The sequence below is a fragment of the Mastomys coucha genome, unplaced genomic scaffold (assembly GCF_008632895.1).
Source record: "Mastomys coucha isolate ucsf_1 unplaced genomic scaffold, UCSF_Mcou_1 pScaffold11, whole genome shotgun sequence".
Lineage (NCBI taxonomy): Eukaryota > Metazoa > Chordata > Mammalia > Rodentia > Muridae > Mastomys > Mastomys coucha.
In genome coordinates, this window is record NW_022196893.1 from 7,211,658 (window position 1) to 7,228,231 (window position 16,574).

General features: G+C 51.7%; 1 protein-coding gene across 9 annotated transcripts in view; it reads left to right on the top strand.

Annotated features, from left to right (window-relative positions):
• The window catches only part of Mroh1 (maestro heat like repeat family member 1), a 75,445-nt gene that overhangs the window by 40,806 nt on the left and 18,065 nt on the right, over positions 1 to 16,574 (top strand). For 4 of the 9 annotated variants that reach the window (XM_031347387.1, XM_031347408.1, XM_031347430.1 and 1 more), the window contains 17 exons: positions 2,011 to 2,084; positions 4,506 to 4,625; positions 8,381 to 8,494; positions 8,785 to 8,929; positions 9,127 to 9,167; positions 9,481 to 9,622; positions 9,864 to 9,916; positions 10,350 to 10,457; positions 11,353 to 11,472; positions 11,739 to 11,861; positions 13,575 to 13,721; positions 13,798 to 13,824; positions 14,718 to 14,840; positions 15,052 to 15,131; positions 15,340 to 15,454; positions 15,558 to 15,653; positions 16,160 to 16,264. In XM_031347387.1, coding sequence (XP_031203247.1) covers positions 2,011 to 2,084; positions 4,506 to 4,625; positions 8,381 to 8,494; positions 8,785 to 8,929; positions 9,127 to 9,167; positions 9,481 to 9,622; positions 9,864 to 9,916; positions 10,350 to 10,457; positions 11,353 to 11,472; positions 11,739 to 11,861; positions 13,575 to 13,721; positions 13,798 to 13,824; positions 14,718 to 14,840; positions 15,052 to 15,131; positions 15,340 to 15,454; positions 15,558 to 15,653; positions 16,160 to 16,264 — 1,733 coding nt within the window. The remainder of the gene's footprint in view (positions 1 to 2,010; positions 2,085 to 4,505; positions 4,626 to 8,380; positions 8,495 to 8,784; positions 8,930 to 9,126; positions 9,168 to 9,480; positions 9,623 to 9,863; positions 9,917 to 10,349; positions 10,458 to 11,352; positions 11,473 to 11,738; positions 11,862 to 13,574; positions 13,722 to 13,797; positions 13,825 to 14,717; positions 14,841 to 15,051; positions 15,132 to 15,339; positions 15,455 to 15,557; positions 15,654 to 16,159; positions 16,265 to 16,574) is intronic. The other 5 variants (XM_031347397.1, XM_031347416.1, XM_031347399.1 and 2 more) reach the window with 4 other exon arrangements.

The following is a 16,574-nucleotide window of genomic DNA, read 5'->3' on the forward strand; positions in this document are numbered from 1 at the left end:
AAAAAAAAAAAAAAAAAAAAAAAAAAAAAAAAAAAAGAAAAGAAAAGAAAATGTATCACAGAAAGTGAAATGCACTACAGAGACATATAGAATGGCTCATATGTGTGAGTATTCTCATTGCACGGCCCAGGCTGGTGCTCTGGGCATCATCCCAGGGTTTGTGTCTGAGCAGCCCAGTCAAGCGCTTAAGTGGCTGTTTTCCGTCTTCCTTATAGTATTAGGAGGTGAGTCAGGTGGGGCCGCATGCCTTTAGTCCCAGCACTCGGGAGTTCAAGGCCAGCCTGGTCTACAGAGTGAGTCTCAGGACAGCCAGGGCTACACAGATACCCTGTATCAAAACACACACGCACACGTATTAGGCATATAAGGTCATGTTGCTGGTTCTGAGCAAGATGGAGCCCCCAGAGCAACAGCAGGGTCTGGGTTGCGTGAGAAACGCCAGACTTTAAGCAGGCTGGTGACTGACAGCAGCACTGATGTGACTTTCCCAGAATGGGAGCCACTTCTCTACTTACTGCCTCAACTGCCAGCCACTTAGCTGTGTAGAAAGATGTGCTCAAATCACATTCCTTTAATGAATTAATTTACTTATTGTGGGTGTGTGAGTGCCATGAAGAAGGGCGGGCATCAGAAGACAACTTTCAAAAGCCGGTTCTCTCCTTCTGCCATGTTGGTCCCATGGAACTCAGCTTACCAGTTTTGATGGCAGCACCTTCACACACTGAGCTGCCGGCCACACCCCCACCTTAGTTTTTATCTTTTTCTTTTTTTAACTTATTTTAATTATATCTGTGTATGTCTGCCTGTGGATATATACACGGGAGTATAAGTGCCCAGAGACCAGAGGTGCCTAATTTCCCTGGAGCTGGCTGTGAGCCACCTGATGTGGGTTTTGGGAAATGAACTTATTCCTCTGGAAGAACAGTATTTGCTCTTAACCATTGAGCCATCCCTCCAGTACCCCCTAACCACTGAGCCATCACTCCAGCACCCCATAATCACTGAGCCATCCCTCCAGTACCCCCTAACCACTGAGCTATCTCTCCAGCACCCCATAACCACTGAGCCATCCCTCCAGCACCCCCTAACCACTGAACCATCCCTCCAGCACCCCATAATCACTGAGCCATCCCTTCAGCACCCCATAACTACTGAGCCATCCCTCCAGCACCCCCTAACCACTGAGCTATCTCTCCAGCACCCCATAACCACTGAGCCATCACTCCAGCACCCCCCAGCCCCTTTAAATTCATCATCCTATTCATTGTTTGCTTAGGCTAGGGGCTGAGAAATGAACCGTGATTGTCTATCCAGCTGTAGGCCCTGTGATGTGGAGTTTTTTTTTTTTTTTTAAAGATTTATTTATTATTATAAATAAGTACACTGTAGCTGCCTTCAGACACACCAGAAGCGGGTGTTAGATCTCATTATGGATGGTTGTGAGCCACCATGTGATTGTTGGGATTTGAACTCAGGACCTTCAGAAGAGCAGTCAGTGCTCTTAACCACTGAGCCATCTCTCCAGCCCCTGATGTGGAGTTTTCAGAAAACAATCTGAGCAGAATTTGAATTCTGTTCCTAATGGCACATTAGAATGTTCAGTATTGCACATTGCATCTGCCCCGTGGTGCTGGTTTGGTCTCACCCACAGCCCTTCCTGTACCTCTACTGGTACTGTGCTTTCATGATGACTTCTTTTGAGTGGGCCAGAGAACAATTCTTTTGAAAGGTGACTCTCTTAAAAAGCCAGCTACATATGGCAAGACAGGTTTATTTGGTAGGGATCTCAAGTGAGCATGCAATACAAAGAGCTTTGCTTAAATTCACTTACACAGAACCGGGCGTTCTCTGTTTTTTGTTTTTTCTCCTCCAGAGCAGTGGGTTTATGCCCATTTCTCCTTCTGCATGAGGACCAAGTGAGGCCAGATCCTTTGAGGCCTAGACTTCAAGGTTGATAGGGTAACTGGTCTTGGTTAGCAGGCGCTAAACCATCTTGTTTGTTTCTTGCAGCTGCTCAGATGGAAGCTAAGCAGCCCTTTATCCTCTCCTCCATGAGGCTGCCTCTTCTGGACACCAACGATAAGGTAAAGTGGAAGGTTAGCCTGGGTCAGTGTTGGAATAGGCCAGGTCATCTGGCTCATCATGAGCAGCCAACAGAAGAGTGGCCAGAGCACTGGAAGTTCCTATCCTACCAGTCTCTGGGTGCAAGCAGTCAGAGAGATGCACATATGCAGTGTGAGCAGACCGCATTTCCACATTGTCTTAGTGAACCATTAATGAGCCGGAGGCACCTCAGGGCTGGTGCCCGTCATAGGCCCAGGGCGCTCCAGCAGCACCCTGAAATTCGCCACTCTCGAGAACTCAGGCAGCTGGTATACTCTCACCACTTTCAACTCAGAGGCCGTTTAAATCTGCTGGGGAGCTGGGTGTGGTGGCTCGTGACTGTAATCTGAGCACTTGGGAAGCTAAGATAGGAGTTCTGGCTATCTTGGGCTACATAATTAGACTTTGTCTCAAAAAGAGAAATCTGCTGGGAAAGTGCCCTTGGGACAAGAGTTCAGGAGGGACAAACCTGCTTCCCATTGCCTTTTGTGAGCAGAGCATTGTTAGCACCCTGGCAGCAATCTGTGCCCCCACACAGGAGTATTGCCAACCAAGGTCATTCCTTTAGTCTTAGAGCCCTGTCACGTGGATGTGCTGGACTGTCTGTATGGCCACACTCAGCCTCCAGCCCCTCTGAGGACGGGATGGGACTGATACCATGTACCCTGCAGGTCCCACCTGAGTTTTAATCTTTGACTATGGGAGATGACCCTGGTCCCAGATCATGACGCACTCTTTTTTTTTTTTTTTTTTTCAAGACAGGGTTTCTCTGTGTAGCCCTGGCTGTCCTGAAACTCACTTTGTAGACCAGGCTGTCCTCGAACTCAGAAATCCGCCTGCCTCTGCCTCCCAAGTGCTGGGATTAAAGGCGCGCGCCACCACCGCCCGGCCATAACACACTCTTACCAAACAGGATATCTCAAGGGTTCTCAGGAGCCCAGGAAACAGATTAGACTCCTCTTTGGTCAAGGCAAGCCTCAGGCCCCCTTAGCCTTCGGAGCACTACTGTATTAGTAGGGCCTGCTTGCTCAGAGGCAGCAGGATCCTGAGAGCCACTGCAGCATCTGCGCTGGCCCTGGCTGCTTCCAGGGACCTCCTGTGTATCCTGCTTCTATTTCTTCAGGAGCTTCTGACACAAACTCCAAATCCCAGCTTTCTAACCTGCATATTCCCTCACTGTGGACCCAAACACTGAGATGCTCAAAGTCTGGAGTGAGCACATGCATGCTCAGCCTGGGTTAGATGGCTACCAACCCAGACCCACCCTGTCCCCCCAGCCACATTAGATAATCAGGTGTGGGGCTGTCAGGAGGTGAGAGTCTCAGGAAGCTCCCTAGGGATAGCTGCGCTTGACGTTATATTCCAGGAAGCAAACGCATTCTCAGGATGGAGCTAAAGGCTCCTGGGAGACTTGTGTAAAGGGCTGAGGCTGGGGTCAAAGGCCGGTGTCTGTTAGGGTAAGTGGGCCAGAGGAGACAATGGCTCTGAGTTAATGTCACTGACTTGGCTTATCAGGTGGACCATGCAGCCTCAGAACTAGGAATGCTTGGGGAACAGGTAAAGGCCTGGGAAACATTGCCAGGGAGGAGGGGTCAAACAACCAGGGCCATTAGCACATCATAGGAAACATGGGTGTCACCCAAGGGAGGCAGCCCTGAAGGACCCCAGTCCTATAGTTTAGGTCCAAATGAACAGTGCAGGTGGGATAGGTCTGTGTCGCACCAAGACTCCTGTGAGTGTAGGCTGGGAAGTCTGGAGGCTTTGAAACAGACTTTTATCAGAGCCATTTTCATAGACTTGAGGATGAAGCCTGGTAAAAGCCCACAGAGGATGCAGTTGGTGAGATAAGGTGACTTCTGAAGGGCTGGGAGGGAGGAAGGAATGTGCATGGGAGAGCAGGAAACAGGACATTCCCTTGCAGAGCTCCAGGCGTCACAAGTGGCTAATGGGCTGCCAGCTGAGGGTTGAGCAGGCTTCCACGAAGCCAGGCTCTAGGGACTGCAGCAGTAGTGGGTACAGATGTGGGCAGAAATGTACGAACCAGTGTGTGTGAGTGTAGGTGCAAATGCAGCTCTAGCTACGGTGTGGTGTAGGTGTATAAACCAGTATGTGTGAGTGTAAGTGTGGGCATGGCTGTAGGTACAGGTATGGTGTAGGTGTACAAATGGATGTGTGTGTGAGTGTAGGTGCAGATACAGCTATAGATACGAGTGTGGTGTAGGTGTATAAACTGATGTGTGTGAGAGTGTAGGTGCAGACACAGCTGTAGGTATGGATGTGTAGGTGTATGGGCATGGGTATGGTGCTGATACAGATGTGAGTGCAGGTGTGGGTGCAAATGTAGCACAGGACCAGATGTGGCCCCTGCAAGCCCTTGCTGACCTTCTCTTGGTTCTGGGCAGGTGAAACGGGCTGTGGTGCAGGTGATCAGTGCCATGGCCCACCACGGCTACCTGGAGCAGCCTGGGGGAGAGGCGATGGTTGATTACATTGTGCAGCAATGTGCTCTGCCCGCCGAGGAGGTAAGGACGCACCTGTTTCTGGAACTGTTGGGTGTCAGGCTCTTTAGCCTGTGTTTCTCCTGAGCACTGTTAGCACGGGTTACCAAGAGCATCTGGCTTGGCAGCAGGTAACCACAGGTTGTTTGGGCTACATGGGCTGAGGGTCCCTTTGGTTTCTGAGTAAGGGTCTCTGCCTCTTGTGAGTCCACTCAGCTGAGGCTGAAGACAGAAAAATTGACTTCCTTCTGTTTAAAGTTACTAAGCACCAATTTCTTCTGAAGGAGAGCAAGGTAAGACATGGTAACGTAGACTATAAGTAGCGGGTGGGTGGAGCTAAGTGGCATTGGGCTTGCTTAGTATGTACTGGGGGCTGGTGGAGCGGGTAGTCTGGTCATACAGTAAATAGTGAGTGCTCCAGGCCTTGGGTTGTGAGCTCGGGATCTAGTTGCTTGGAATGAGAAAAGCTGATGTCCTAAGGTCAGCTCCCTATCTGTTGCCATGGCAAAACACCATGACCAAGGCAGCGTATATGAAGAAGGGTTTATTTAGGCTTCTAGTGCCAAAGGGATAGGAGTCCATCATGGTAGAGACATAGCAGCAAGTAGCTGGCCTGGTACGAACAGGCATCTGAGTGCTCACATCTTCAAATGCAAGCATGCAGCGGAGAGAGAACAAAGAGCGGACAAGCCCACTCAAAGCCTACCCCAGTGGCATCCTTCCTCCAGCAAGGCTCCACCTTCTAAGATGCCACAACCCCCCCCCCCCAAACAACACCACCAGCTGGGGACCAAGGGCTCAAATATCCAAGCCTACAGAAACATTTCTCCCTCACACCACCATGAATGGTCTTCTACTTTGTGCTTCTGTCAGTGAGTTATGTATACAGTTCTGAAACAGGCCTCTGTATCTATCCTCTAAAATATAATTTTAAAAATTTAGATGTCTTTTTTATTTTATATGTATGAATACTTGTCTGCATGTATTTATGCACATGATGTGTATGCTTGGTGCCTAGAGAGACCCGAAAAGGGCAGTGGATACTCAGGAACTGGAATTAGAAATGGTTGTAAGCCACCATGTGGGTGCTGGGAATCAAACCAGGTCCTCTGTAAGGGCAGCATTCTCGTTTGCAGGCCCATCTCTAAAGCCTCACATGGTTTCAGTCTTTGAGAAGTTCATATAATATATGCTGCTCACATTTATCCTCTACCCTCCTAACTCCTCCCAGGTCCACCTTCTCTTTCTTATAAAATCACATTTTACTTGTGTGTGTGTGTGTATGTTTTTGTGTGTGCGTGCACGCGTGTGTGTGCTCACATATGTCACAGTACATGTATGAAGCCCAGAGGTCAACATACGGGAGTTGTCCATGTGGGTCTCTGTGATAGAACTCAGAGTATTAGGCTTGGTGGTCAATGCATTTACCCACTGAGCCATCTCGCAGGCCTGTTCTGCATTTGTCTTAAAGGTCATGACATTGACTAGAGGTCATGGGTAACAGCCCACCTTTGGAGGAAGCCTGACCATGGGTCAATTCCTTCTTTTAAAAAAAAGGGGGTTGAGGACGGGGGATGGGGGATGGAGAGTCTTAGAGTTGGTGCACAGGGAGCAGTAATTGCAGGAGGTTGGGAGCTGCTCAGCATTGGTTGTGGAAACCAAACCCAGGTCTTCTGCAAGAGCAGCATACATTTTAAACCACTGAACCTTCTCTCTAGCCGCTAATTTTCTTGACATTTTATTTCTCTCTCTCTCTGTCTCTCTCTCTCTCTCTCTCTCTGTCTTTCTCTGTCTCTGTCTCTCTCTCTCTGTCTTTCTCTGTCTCTGTCTGTCTCTCTCTCTCTGTCTCTCTCTCTCTGTCTCTGTCTCTCTCTCTCTCTCTCTGTCTCTGTCTCTCTCTGTCTCTCTCTCTCTGTCTCTGTCTCTCTCTGTCTCTGTCTCTCTCTGTCTCTCTCTGTCTCTCTCTCTCTGTCTCTGTCTCTCTCTCTCTGTCTTTCTCTCTCTCTGTCTCTGTCTCTCTCTGTCTCTCTCTCTCTGTCTCTGTCTCTCTCTGTCTCTGTCTCTCTCTGTCTCTCTCTGTCTCTCTCTCTCTCTCTCTGTCTCTCTCTCTCTCTCTCTCTCTCTGTCTCTCTCTGTCTCTCTCTCTCTGTCTCTGTCTCTCTCTGTCTCTCTCTGTCTCTCTCTCTGTCTCTTTCTCTGTCTCTGTCTCTCTCTCTGTTTCTGTCTCTGTCTCTCTCTGTGTGTATAGATGTGTGTAGGTGCACATGCTAGTGTACTTGTGGAAGTCAGGGGACAGCCTGTGGGAGGTGTTTTTCTTCTCCCACCACATGGGTCTCAAAGTGCTCTCACGTGCAAAGTGACTGCCAACCAGTGCCTGCTTTGCCCTCTGCATCTTCACAGTAGCAGCTTGTAGGTTATTAGACAAGAACTGAAGAAGAGCCAGGTGGTGGTGGCGCACGCCTTTAATCCCAGCACTTGGGAGGCAGAGGCAGGCAGATTTCTGAGTTTGAGGCCAGCCTGGTCTACATTGTGAGTTCCAGGACAGTCAGGGCTACACACAGAAACCCTGTCTTGAAAAAAAACAAAACAAAAAACCAAAAAAACCAAAATAAACAAACAAAAAAAAACTGAAGAAGGTTTAGGTCCTCTGTTTCAATCTTTGGTCCTGATAAGTTGCTATCTGAAGATTATTTTCTTTTTTTAATATTGGAAGAGTTGAAAAGACTCCCCTAGTAGGTACTATAAATTTGTTGTTGTTAACAGCAAATATGTCATACTTGGTTATGTCATATTTGATTGATATGTCATATTTGGTTGATATCCATGGGAGGCCTGCCTGTTTCTGAAGAGAAATGGAGGAGGAACGGGTGGTGAGCAGGAGGGGAGGAGGGAGGAGAAAGTGCATTCAGAATGAAATATATGATAGAAGAACTTTTGTAGAGATTTATTTACTTTATGTATGAGTACACGGTAGCTGTCTTCAGACACACCAGAAGAGGGCATCAGATCCCATTACAGATGGTTGTGAGCCACCATGTGGTTGCTGGGAATTGAACTCAGGACCTCTGGAAGAGCCGTCAGTGCTCTCAACTGCTGAGCCATCTCTCCAGCCTGAGAGAAGAATCTTTTAAAAGTCTATATTCTACTTCTCCCTCCCACCCCAAATTAAACATATTTACTTATTTTGTGCACAAGTATGTATGCATGAGGGTACCTTCTGGAGGTCAGAGGACAATTTGTAGGAGTTGGTTCTCTCCTTCCACCATGTAAACTCTGGGGAGCCAACTCAGGTTATCAGATTTGACAGCAAGTACTGTGATTTGCTAAGCCAGGGAACTTTGGAGTCAGTATCTTATAAGAGACAGAAACAGAGGCAGGGATGGATTGAGGGAAGGAAGGAGAGATAGAGGGAAGGGAAGAGAGAGATTGTGTGTGTGTGTGTGTGTGTGTGTGTGTGTGTATTCGCGCACGCAGGTATACACATGCCATGGACCACATATAGAGCTTAGAGGACAACTTTAGGTCTCTCCTTGGCCCATTGGATCTGGAAGCCAAACTCAGTTTGTCAGTCTCACACAGAAAGCACTTACTGAGCCCTCTGACCTGCTTTTCTTGAGTAATGTTGGTGTGCTTGCCCGTGGGAGCTGACAGGCGTGCTCTCTGGGCTGGGTTGGTGAGGCTGCCAGGTTTCCTTTCTGCCAACCCTTCCCCTTCTCAGCTAACCTTGGTGTGTGAACAGTCATTCACACGTGCGTGCTCTCGTTTGCCTCTTCCTGCAGCCTGAGAAGCCTGGCCCTGATGGAGAGAACCTGGTGGCAGATAGTGTGCGGGCAGTCAGTATCCGCACCCTCTACCTGGTCAGCACCACCGTGGACAGGATGAACAGCGTGAGTGTGCGTGTCTTTGACCTGAGGTGGGCTGCCTGAGCTTTCCCTTTCTGAGATTTGCTGCCCTGCCCTTCCCTGGCCTAGAGCGGAGAGTGTGGCCTCCAGGGGACAGTGGCTGGGCAGTGTTCGGAGGATCTCTCAGCAATGGCCGGACACACACTGTCTAGTTAGCATGGGCCCCTCTAAAGCCACCCTGCTCCTGTGCAGCTGTGGAGATCCGGTTCTGTCAGCTCTACTGCCCTGGAGGCCGTGCCCACCTGCTTGCAGTCCACAGACCGTGGCCCTCTGTCCTTCAGGTTCTCTGGCCCTACCTCCTCGAGTTCCTCACCCCGGTGCGCTTCACTGCGGCCCTCACCCCACTCTGCAGGAGCCTTGTGCATTTAGCCCTGAAGAGGCAGGAGGCAGGGGCAGATGATTTCCTCATCCAGTACAACTCGAATGGTGTGGAGGCCCAACCACCGTGCCCCTGGCTGACCCCACCAACGCCATGATGCCCTTACACCTTATCCTCTCTCTGTTCCTTGCCTTGCCCTTGCCCCGCCCCTGCCGCTGATCCCACCCCGGCTGCCTGCTTGTGCCTATGATCCCATCCTTTATCCTATCCCTGCCTTGTAACTGTTTCCATGTTTCTTGTCCAGCAAACCTCCCGTCTCCCTTCGCTATGACCACACGACTGCTGGTAAGCAAAGGGTCTGTTACTGTGTCCCAGCACACGGGCTGATACCGTCCTTCATGGGACATTCTCATAGGTGTCAGCGTGACCGTGCTCACTCTGATAGGAGAGTGGGCTCTGTGCCCCAGAGTCCCTGTCAGCTCTGTGCTGGCAGCTGTGACCCTTGCCACCATCTCGTTGGCATTCCTCCCCCCATGTTTGCTTGTTTTCCTTCACTCCTGGGAAGCTGGTCCCTGGGTTGGGCACTGTGGTGGGGGGGGGGGGGGGGAGGTGCTGGCAGCTCCATGCTTAGGCAACCCCCTTCCTTCCCCTCCTTCAGGTTGTGTCTTCTAATCCCTACCTGGGAGATGGGCGTGGGGCAGCCTCCTTGCGCCTCCTGAAGGTTATGCATCAGAATATCCACCCTCTACTGGGCCAGCGGTGGGAGACAACCATGCCTGTGCTGCTGGAGTACCTGGATGGTGAGGCCCGGGAGGCTCAGGGGCCCATTAGCCACCCCTGACCCCACTAGCACCCAGTATGCCATCAGGGTTGAAAGAAATAATCCAAGCTATAATCTAAGAAAGGGCATGGATGACTCACAGGGAAGGGGGTACAGACTGTGGCGTGACTCCTGGGAATTCCCAAAGACAAGGACACTAATGCCTGTTGGAATGAGCCTGCCTGACAGGACCCAGCCAATGGGCTTATTGGTCATTTCAGAGCACACTGAGGAAACCCTGTCACTGAAGGAGTGGGAAGAAAAGCTTCTAGTGGTGAGAGATGGGACAGAAGGCCAAGGGCCTGTCTGTGCCTTTCTGGGACATTCTGGGCCTGGGCACAGAGGGCTGGGGCAGCAAATGTGGGACCATTGTATGTGTGCCTTCCCAGGGACTTATTACTCAACTTCATCTGGTGGTGTGACTAGGGGATGGGCTCAGTGGCCGGGGAGTCTGGGGTGAGGACAGTGGCTGGTCTCAGATTTCCATGGCAGGATAGTCTACCGTCTATCACCCAGCACCAGATTTGAGGGATTTCTGCTCATCCTCGACACAGGAAGTGCTTTTCCTCCTTCCCCATCCCCAGCCTAGTTCAGACCCATTTGCACTTCAGCATGCCTCATAGCTACCCACTTTCAAAGATCACTTACCAACAGGAGTCACCATAAGGTTATCCTGTGACAAAGCTCACCAATGCTCTCACCTACAGTTCCTGCGAGACACCCTGGCTGTGGTATCTGACAACATCTGGATCTGCCAGCTGAGCCAAGAGATGTGCAAACAACTACCCTCTTACAGCGGGACTCCTCAGGAGAAGGTGCCCAAGACAAGCTCGCTGGGGTCGGGGTCTCCGCAGAGCCCCTAGCTCTCGTGCTCTCATGCTCTGAGTCTTTGATCTTTCCGGTCTGTGTCTTTGTCTCCTGACTCTGGCAACCCTGGCCAAGCAGGGAAAAGCAAGCAGGGTTAGGAGCCTCTTCGCTGTAGTTAATAGCTGGGAGAGGGGAGTTTGCTGCCTGCTAGTTGCTCCTCACACACAGCCTGGGGCTCACATCCTCATGGAGGACCTTTTCTATGTCCTGCTTGAAATACAGCTAATTGGGGCTGGAGAGATGGCTCAGCAGTTAAGAGCACTGACTGCTCTTCCAGAGGTCCTGAGTTCAATTCCCAGCAACCACATGGTGGCTCACAACCATCTGTAATGAGATCTGACGCCCTCTTCTGGTGTGTCTGAAGACAGCTACAGTGTACCCACATACATAAAATAAATTAAAAAAAAAAAAAATACAGCTAGTTCTCCAAGGGGCCGGGTGTAGTGGTACACATGTCTAACTTGAGAGGTAGGTGGATCTACGAGATCAAATCCACATTGGTCTACAGAGCTAGTTCCAGAACTGCTGAGGCCACACAGAGAAACCGTATCTCAAAAAAAACAAAAAGAGCCGGGCAGTGGTGGCGCACGCCTTTAATCCCAGCACTTGGGAACTTGGGAGGTAGAGGCAGGTGGATTTCTGAGTTCGAGGCCTGCCTGCTCTACAGAGTGAGTTCCAGGACAGCCAGGGCTATACAGAGATACCCTGTCTCGAAAAAGCAAGAGAGAGAGAGAGAGAGAGAGAGAGAGAATCCAGCTCTTCATTAGCAGTACCCACTGAAGTGCAGGTGTCTGTGTGCTCAGGAGTCAGGTATATCTGATGTGTGCCCTGCCTTTGTTCCAGAATTTCCTGTATAAGTGCATAGGAACCACGCTGGGTGCTGCTTCGAGTAAGGAGGTGGTGAGGAAACACCTCCGGGAGCTGCTGGAGACGGCCAGATATCAAGAAGAGGCAGAGCAGGAGGTAGGCAGTCCCCCGTGCCCACGGCTGCCAGGCAATGTTCATTGCTTCTCTCAGGCAGCTAGCCACCTGCACAGTGAGCATATAGGTACATGCTTGCCTGTGAGGCACGCTGCTTGCTTCTACATGGATGCTCGCTTGTATTCAATATGCCTTTAGGTTCTTGTGTGTGTGGTACTTTGTGTACATGTGGATGTACATTCCTCCCCACACAGCATGTAGGCAAGTGGGCCACTGTGCCCAAGTGTAAGAGCTGTACATCTTCCCAGGGCCTTGCCTGTTGCTTTGGGATCTGTGCCATTACCCACCTCGAGGACACTCTAGCCCAGCTGGAGGACTTTGTGAGGTCAGACGTGTTTAGGAAGTCCACCAGCATCTTTAGCATTTTTAAGGTAAGGCGGTCATTACCCAGCACGGTGTCCTCATGAGTAGATACCTGTCTGGCTGCCCCACTTTTCATGTCTGCGGTAGGGTGGGTTCCTGCCCTCTGACATCTGCTCTCTCTCTCTCTCTCAAGGTGAAGGCTATGGCTAGGTTCCCTCAGGTTTAGAGTCAACCAAGAAAGCGCCTTGCTTTGCAGCCCTTTGTACCCTCCACCGCTCCTCTGGGCCTGGGCTCCCCTCCCAGGGAGGGCCTCCCAGAAGCCCTGGCTGTAGGAGTGCTGTGCCTCTAGTGTGGGTAATGAGAGTTCTAAGTGACAAGGTTCTGTGGCAATCGATCCGTTGGTTGTTGCTATGACGAAACACTCGAGGAAATCGACTTTAAGGAGGAAGATTTATTCTGTCTCCTGGCTTCAGAGGGTTAGGTCCATTGGTATTTGACCCGTGCAGGCCAGGCATGGTGGAAGGGCAAGATGAAGAGAGCTGCTCATCCCACAGGAGCCAAGAAACACACTTACCTCTAGACCCATGATGCTTTGAATCTGTTAAACGGTTAATGTGGTGGTTCTCAACCTTCCTAATGCTGCGATCCTTGAACACAGTTCAGTTCCTCATGTTGTGCTGACCCCTAACCATAAAGTTATTTTCATTGCTACTTCATAACTGTAATTTTGCCACTGGGATGAATCATAATGGGTTAGTGCATTGATGAACCAGCCACCTCCCAAAGGTTTTCCTCTTTGACCACTGCTCCTCTGGGGACATGAGTGTTAGGGACATTTTCAAACGTTTCTCCTCTAACCCCTGAAGCACTAGGGATACTTGAGCTCTAGGGACAGCTGGGGAACTCGAAACTGTCCCCTCTTCTATGGCCAGGCTGTCTGTTCTTTGCCCTGAGTGCTTGGATTTTAAGAATCTCCCATCATGCCCGACTCTGACCATGGTGCTGTGTCTAGTGACGGCTCTGCTCATGGAACCTGAGGGTTGTTGGCCCAGGTGTGCAAGGACCTACACACCTTTCTCTTTCTCTTCCTCTGCCTCTTTTAAAGTGTTTTTTTTTTTTAATTTATTTTTTCATTTCGTTTTTATATGTACCAATGTTTTGCCTGCATATATGTCTATGCACCATGTACATGCCTGGTACCCACTGAGGTCAGAAGGAGGCATTGGATCCCCTGGAACTGGAATTATACATGGTTGTGAGCCATCATGTGGATGCTGGGAATTGAACCTTGGATCCTCTGTAAGAACAAGTGGTGCTCTTAACCACTGAGCCATTTCTCCAGCCCCCTCTATTTCTATCTTGAGATAGCCTCACTATGTAGCCTTGGCTAGCATAGAACTTGATGTGTATACCAGGTTGGCCTCAAATTCAGAGATCCGCCTCTGCCTCCAGAGTTAGGATTAAAGGTGTGCGACTACGTGTAGCCACTCCCCGCCCCTTTTTGGCGTCGGTATCTACAAGCCCTAGTTTTGGGGTTGTTAGGCTTCCAGCTTCCTTTCCACTGCTCCTTGGTCCCCCTGCCTCAGCCCTTTCTTGCAAACCAAACGGTTCCCGGAGGGCATGTGCGGGCACCTGGGCTGTCCTTCTGCCATCCCTGGATGCTATCGCTGGTGTCCCTAGCCGGCTCTGGCTATTCAGGAGTCTTAGAGTATAGAAAGCATGCTGCATAGCAAGCCCCCTGGGGGAGTAACTGACGCCCCGCTGACTTCTCTGCCTCCCAGGATCGAAGTGAGCATGAAGTGGAAAGAATGAAGAGCTCTCTAATCCTGTGCTATGGGCACGTGGCTGCACAGGCCCCTCGGGAACTGGTGCTGGCCAGAGTGGAGTCTGATATCCTCCGCAGCATGTTCCAGTGCTTCAATACCAAGGTGGGCGTTGCAGCTATCTGTGTGGGCCAGTCACACAACGCCAGAGTCTTAATTTCTTTCACTCTTTGTTGTTTAGGTTCTGGGAATAAAGGTAGAGACCAAGGTATAGTGTATGGCAACTGTGTGTGACCTGTGCTTTCTCTCTCTCTCTCCTCTGGGCTGGGCTTTGGGGCAGAGCCAAACCTAGAGCTCGCTGGGCTTCCTGGCCATGATGGTCCTGGGGAAGTGTCCCGGAGTACGGCTCTGAGACTCCTGCCCACTTCCCTTTGGAGCAGCATTTCAGGGAGCTGTAGCAGCTGAGCGCTGAGGCCAGAGCCAGGCTTCTTGCCTCTGGGTAATCGGTCCTAGGCTACATCCTTAGAGTCAGCTGATAGGCCACTTACGGCTGTGTCCCCCACAGCCCGGCAATGGCTCTGGGCTCCTTTGGCTCTGTTCCCAATGCTTTTGGGGCTGCCTTTCTCTAGACCCCAGAGAGTACCTAGGGGAGGGCTAGTTAAGCCCAGAACCATTGAAAAGGGCCAAAGGTTCCCTTGGTCTCATTAACATCCTTCCTCTGTGCTGCCCTTGATACTAACGTGACAGGCCTTTGTGAGGGACAGTTGTTTCTTTCTGAGGCTTGGGGAGCCTCTGGGGTGAGGGGTGGGCTGGACTGCTGAGGTTCTTTTGGTTTCTTGTTTCCCCGCCCACAGGAGTAGGAGGGTTGGCCCTCTGTTTTTCAGAATGGCCTCTCTCACTTCTCCTATGAAGCTGTCATACCACACAGCAGGTCACCTGTGGGCCAAGGCCCTGGAGCTGCCCCAGGTCCTAGGTTCCTCCTTGGTCAGGAGGCTGCTGTAGGGCTTTCTGGTCACAGGGTACGACATCTCTGGCTGTTCAAGAAAGGGTGTGCACTCCAGCTTCTGAGGCTGGGCTCTGCTCTGGGCTCTGCTCTGGGGCTACTCTGGGGCAGTTCTGGGGGCAGGTGTGCAAACCTCCTGCAGCCAGCTCTTCCCCCAGGACCCGGCCTTGAAGCTCTGCCTCGTCCAGAGCCTGTGCATGGTCAGCCAGGCCATGTGCAGCAGCGCACAGGCCAGCTCCTTCCACTGCTCAAGGAAAGCAGAGCTGATCACACAGATGATGGTGAGTTCCGGCCAGGCGCTGCTAGCAGGCAGTAGAGGTGGGACCTGGGGAGGCCGGAGGCTGCGTGCAGTGATGCAGCCTGGGGTTGAGTGCGTACAGACCGAGCCCTGCACCTCCGAGGCCTCAACCACCCACTTCATGGGAGGGACAGGGGGAGCAGGGAGCAGGCTAATGCCTCCTCTGAGGGCCTGTTATATGCTGCCTCCCCAAGGAATTCATCAGGGCAGAACCCCCAGACTGCCTGAGAACACCCATTCGGAAGAAAGCCATGCTTGCCTGCAGATACCTGGTGTATCCTTCCCTGCCTCTCTGCACTGACTGGGCCTGTGGGTCTGTATGCACATGTGTAGACTGCACTATGTATCTGAAATATTCTGAACGGAATGGTAGCTGGACCATCCATGTAGGCCCAGTTTTGGGGGGTGGGGGTGGGTAGGTGGGGGCAGGATGGAGAAGATGTCATGGGGCCATTTATTGGTGCCCTTAACCTGCTGCTCAGCAACTTGGAGCCTGCACTGGAGGAGCAGGCACAGGCAGATGTAATCCACAACTGCTTACACAGTGTCATGGCCCTGCCTCCTGAGCCTAAGGGGGAAGATGGCATTGATCTGGAGGTATTGCCCGTCCAAGGTGGCAGGGGGGCAGGGCAGGTAGTGAGATCTGCCTCTGAAAGAAGCGGGATCATACATGGGGCTGGTGGTCTGGCTTTCCTTACAGCCTCTGTATCTGGATACGGTGTGTGCCCTTCAAGATCTGTTAACAAGCCTGCTGCAGCAGAACATGACCCCCCAAGGCCTGCAGGTCATGGTAGAGGTGTGCTGTGGGTGTACACTGCTGGGGTGATGGGGTTTGAGTATCCCACCCTGTGCCCCGCCCCCACTGTGGTTAGGTACTATGGAGACAGTTTGGTAGTATCTCTAGGGGAGGGGTGTCTGAACGCTTCCCCTCTGCCTGGGCACCTCTGACCAGACAGTACCTCTGCAGCATTTCCCTGACTATGACAAGTGCTGGGATGGAACACATGAGTCCCGGCTGCCGTCTCCTTACCACCTGAGGCAAGCAAGATGGCAGCATGCACACCCTGCTGTGGTGGTGTTCTCCTCATTCCTTCTGTTGTTACAGCCGCCGAGGTGGCACCATCCCTAGTCTAAGCATCCAGTGCCTAATAGGCCCGGATCATTCCCAGCCATCTAGTGGGCAGGGGTGAGCTACAGCAGGCCCAATGTGGCAGCCATCCTGGGTCCCACTTGGGATGTGGGCTTCTGCCCTCCTGGGTTGCTCCCTCAGCAGGCACCTGTGTCAGGTCCATTCTTGTACAGCACCTGAGCCCGTGGATCAAATCCCCGAGGGGTCATGAGCGGGTACGAGCACTTGGTTTGAGCGCCTGCCTGCTGGAGTTCTTCCTGGAGCACTTGCATGTCAGTGTGAGTACTGGATTCCTGACCTCACCCCTCCCTCCATCAGACCTCCCTCCTCCCTCCATCAGACCTCACCCCTCCCTCCTACAGACTTCCCTCCTCTCTCCATCAGACCTCCCTCCTCCCTCCTACAGACTTCCCTCCTCCCTCCATCAGGCCTCCCTCCTCCCTCCCACAGACCTCATCCCTCCTTCCTACAGACCTCACCCCTCCCTCCATCAGACCTCACCCCTCCCTCCCTCAGACCTCACCCCTTCCTCCCACAGACCTCACCCCTCCCTCCCACAGACATCACTCCTCCCTCCATCAGACCTCA